This window comes from Phaseolus vulgaris, chromosome 10 (assembly GCF_000499845.2).
Source record: "Phaseolus vulgaris cultivar G19833 chromosome 10, P. vulgaris v2.0, whole genome shotgun sequence".
Taxonomy (NCBI): Eukaryota; Viridiplantae; Streptophyta; class Magnoliopsida; order Fabales; family Fabaceae; genus Phaseolus; species Phaseolus vulgaris.
The window spans coordinates 26639344-26643633 of record NC_023750.2 but is presented as its reverse complement, the minus strand read 5'-3'; the positions used below and the strand labels follow the sequence as shown (position 1 = coordinate 26643633).

Sequence of the window (4290 nt, the reverse complement as noted above, 5' to 3'; positions counted from 1 at the left end):
GACGTTTGCCTTAGCAAAAGGACTAAGGTCTCGCCCACGCCATCTACGTGGCATTTTCCATATTACTGAGGGGACGTTCCCCTGCTCGATTTGATCTTGACATTTTCTGAGCTTTTGACACGATGTTCTCTTCTTCGCCGGTGCGTTGTACCCTTGGGGACGCTGTCGACACGACGTTCTCTGAGCGAGAAAAAGTGACGCTAAGAGTCATCCTCACATCTCCTGACACGTGGCTCAATCGCACGATGCCCCCTTTCGTGTCCTTTGGCGCCTCAACTGTAATGTTTGGGTCTTTGAAATCTCGTACTTGCACTCATCATTTATGTGTTTTTGCGTTTACTTCTGCTTCCTCTGCCATGCTGCGTGCGTTACCTCCGGCACTCCCCTCCATTGTTTTTAGGAGGGTTTATTTTACCTGTACTGAGTGTCCACGCTTAAGGGGAGGCCTGCTCTGGGTGCCCTTAGCGTGTCTAACACTAGGGACAAAGTCGCGCTTTGGTGCCCACGCCCATGGAGGGCCGGTATAATAGCGCCGCATCGTCCATGGAGTGTCTCAAACACCAAGGCGACTGGTCCCTTATCTCTTTGGTGCTTGGTGCCCACGCCTGAGGAGAGGCTTATTACAGCAGCGTCGTATCGTCCTCAAAACACCAAGGCGAAGACTCCCGTCCGACACCGGGGCTAGTTATTCATACTTGAGGAGGGGGCGTCCCGAAGGAAATCCTCAACCCCTGCTCAAGGACTAAGACTCCCAGATTTTACCTTATCAAACATTTGATACCGGGGCTAGCTATTCATACCTGAGGAGGGGGCGTCCCGAAGGAATCCTTTAACCCCTGCCCAGGGACTAAGCTCCCGGATTTTGTCTCGTGTTGGACTTACCTGTTATCTTGATCTCTAGACGCATGCATGCGCTCTTACTACTTGCTTCGAATTCCGCTGTCGTCTCCCCATTTAGCGATGCCTACATTCTGGCGACACCCCACCTTGGCGGCGTTTCCTTTGGCGACATGTCATTTGGCGACGCCCCTTCTTGGTGACGCCTGATCTTTGCGACGCCTAACCTTGGCGACGCTTGATCTCGGCGGCGCCTCGTCTTGGCGATGCCTACATTCTGGCGACACCCCACCTTGGTGGCGTTTCTTTTGGCGACATGTCATTTGGCGACGCCTCTTCTTGGTGACGCCTGATCTTTGCGACACCTAACCTTGGCGACGCTTGATCTCGGCGACGCCTTGTCTTGGCGATGCCTTATCTTGGCAACGCCTAACGCTGCTTTGAGTCTTTGTCTTTTATCTCCTTAACCTTTGGTCTTACACTTCGAGCGAGAAGAGAAAAACTAAGACAAAGTTTTCTCGAACTTCTTTTTTTACTTGGGTGACCTCATTAAAAAACCCCCGAGAAGAAAAAAGAGTGTCCCCTTTACAAATCGTATTACATTACTCTCCACTAACATAACTCAACTGAAATAAAATTTCAAATTGGCCGCAATCCAACTGCGCGGAATGGGACCTCTTTCCAAAGTCTCTAGATGGTATGAACCATTCCCCTTGGCTTCGGTGATTCTGAAGGGTCCGGTCCATTTGGGAGACAATTTGTTCTCTAGCTCATATGGGTGAGCTTTCCTCATGACTAAGTCACCAACCTGGAATTGCCGGGGCTTGACCTTGGAGCTATACTGTCGCTCCACTCTTCTCTTCACTGCCTCAGCCTTTATTCTTGCTTCTTCCCTGGCTTCGTCCAATAAGTCCAGATTCACTCGCCTCTCTTCGTTGGATTCTTCAGCCACAAAATTCTGGTAACGTGGCGAGCTCTCCATGGTGGAATGCGTCTGACCCATATACTAGACTGAAATGCGTCTCCATGGTGGAAGATTGGGGCGTGGTGTGGTATGCCCATACAATCCTTGGCATTTCTTCTGCCCACGCCCCTTTAGCTTTCTCTAGTCTTCTCTTCAGCCCTCTCAGCAAAACTCTATTCGCTGACTCTACTTGCCCATTTGTCTGGGGGTGTTCGACTGATACGAACCCCTGCTTGATGCCTACCTCTGCGCACAGGTTTCTCAGCTGTTGGCTTGCAAACTGGGTGCCATTTTCGGATACCAGCCGCCTAGGCACGCCGAAGCGACACACGATGTTCTTCCAAACAAGGTGTTGCACCTTGGGTGCAGTGATCTGGGCCACGGGCTCCACCTCTATCCACTTGGTGAAGTATTCAATGGCGACGATCAAGTACTTCATCTGCCTTATCGCCAGGGGGAACGGGCCTAGGATGTCGATTCCCCACGTATGAAAAGGCCATGGACTATATTTGGATCTCAGCTCCTCTGGCAGCGCCTTGTGCCAATCAGCGTGCCTCTGACACTGCTTGCAACGCTGGGCGTGCCGCACGCAATCCTCTTTCACTGTTGGCCAGTAGAAACCTGCGCGTACCACTTTAGAAGCTAAAGACCTTCCTCCCACGTGGCTCCCACAGATACCTTCGTGGAGTTCCGCCATTATCCTGATGCACTCGTTGCCACTTACGCACGTCAGGATAGGGTGTGTAAACCCGTGTCTGAACAATACCCCGTCTACCTGGGTATATCTTGCAGCGTTCCCATTAATCTTCTTGCCCTCCTCTGGTTCCGCTAGGAGAATCCCATCCGCCAGGTATCGTCTGTATGGCGTCATCCAAGTGTCTCATTCGGCTAAAGCATATATCTACTTATGCTTTCCTTCCTTGGTTGCGTCCGCGTATGTGCTGATGCGGGGCGTCTTCATTGTATCTTGAGTCAAGGAACGATGACTCCTTGGTCTCCCTCTCGCTGTACAAATATGGAGGACGTCCACCCTGTTATCTTCCACGAACTTTTGCGTAGCTTTGAGCGTCTCTTGGATTACTGTCCTCTGTCTGCCCCCCTTGTCTGAGCTGGCCAGCTTGGCAAGCAGGTCAGCTCTGGCATTCTGCTCTCTTGGGACATGTACTAGCTCAAGAGCGCTAAATGCTCCCTTTAGCAGCTGGACGTACCTTAAATACGTCGCCATTTGTGGGTCCTTGGCTTGAAATTCTCCCGAGACTTGCCCTGTGATCAGTTGTGAATCACTCTTCACCAGGAGGTTCTGCACACCCATCTCCTTGGCCAGGAGCATCCCCGCGATCAGTGCCTCGTACTCAGCCTGGTTATTGCTCGCTTTAAAAGCGAAACGCAAAGCTTGCTCAATTAGCACACCATTGGGTTCCTCCAAGACTATCCTTGCTCCACTTCCTTGTTGATTGGAGAAGCCATCGACTGAGAGCGACCACAGCGATCCTGACTCCACCTCTTGGTCGCCTCCGGGTGAGAGCTCTGCAACGAAATCCGCATATACCTGTCCTTTGATATATCCTCTGGGCTCGTACTGGATGTCAAACTCCAACAGCTCCACCGCCCAGCGAACCATCCTTCCAGCAACATCAAGCTTCTGCAGTACCTTCTAGATGGGGAGGTTCGTCATCACCACCACCGTAAAACTGTGAAAGTAGTGGTGGAGCCTCCTGGCCGAGAATACCACGACCAATGTTGCCTTTTCCAGCGACTGATACCTCGTCTCTGGGCCTTGTAAGGCCTTACTCACGAAATAGATGGGCTTCTGTACTTGGTCCTGCTCCTGGACTAGCACAGAACTGATGGCCCGTTTTGTTACCGAAAAGTATAGTCGGAGGGGCACGCCTACCACTGGTTTGCAAAGGACGGGTGGCGTCGCCAAGTACTCTTTCAACTTGATGAAAGCTGCTTCACACTCGTCGGTCCACGCAAAGCGACTATTTCTTTTGAGGCACTGGAAATAGGGGTGTCCCTTCTCTCCTCCTGCAGAAATGAACCTTGATAATGCTGCCATTCGCCCTGTCAGTTGTTGCACTTCCTTCACTGATGTCGGGCTCCTCATAGCAATGATGGCTGCGCACTTATCAGGGTTTGCCTCAATTCCTCTTTCTGTAAGCATGAAGCCTAAAAATTTTCCTGCCTCAACCCCAAAGACACACTTCTCAGGGTTCAGCTTGAGGCGATATTTTGAGATGGTGGCGAACAACTCTTCCAGGTCGGCTGTATGTCGCCTTCTATCGTGCGAAGCTACCACCATGTCATCCACGTAGGCTTGTACATTCCTGCCTAACATAGGCGCCAAGACTTTGTCCATTAACCTCTGGTAGATGGCGCTTGCATTCTTTAACTCAAACGGCATCACCTTGTAGCAGTAGCTACATGTCTCCGTCATGAATGTTGTTTTACCCTCGTCCTTCGGGTGCATCTTGATCTGATTGTAGCCT

General features: G+C 51.2%; 1 protein-coding gene across 1 annotated transcript; it reads right to left on the bottom strand.

Moving 5' to 3' along the window:
- Positions 1 to 2702: 2702 nt before the first annotated feature.
- LOC137817812 (uncharacterized) lies at positions 2703 to 3422 on the bottom strand. Its single transcript, XM_068621036.1, has one exon. It carries the CDS (start codon positions 3420 to 3422, stop codon positions 2703 to 2705), a length of 720 nt encoding a protein of 239 aa, XP_068477137.1.
- Positions 3423 to 4290: the final 868 nt, after the last annotated feature.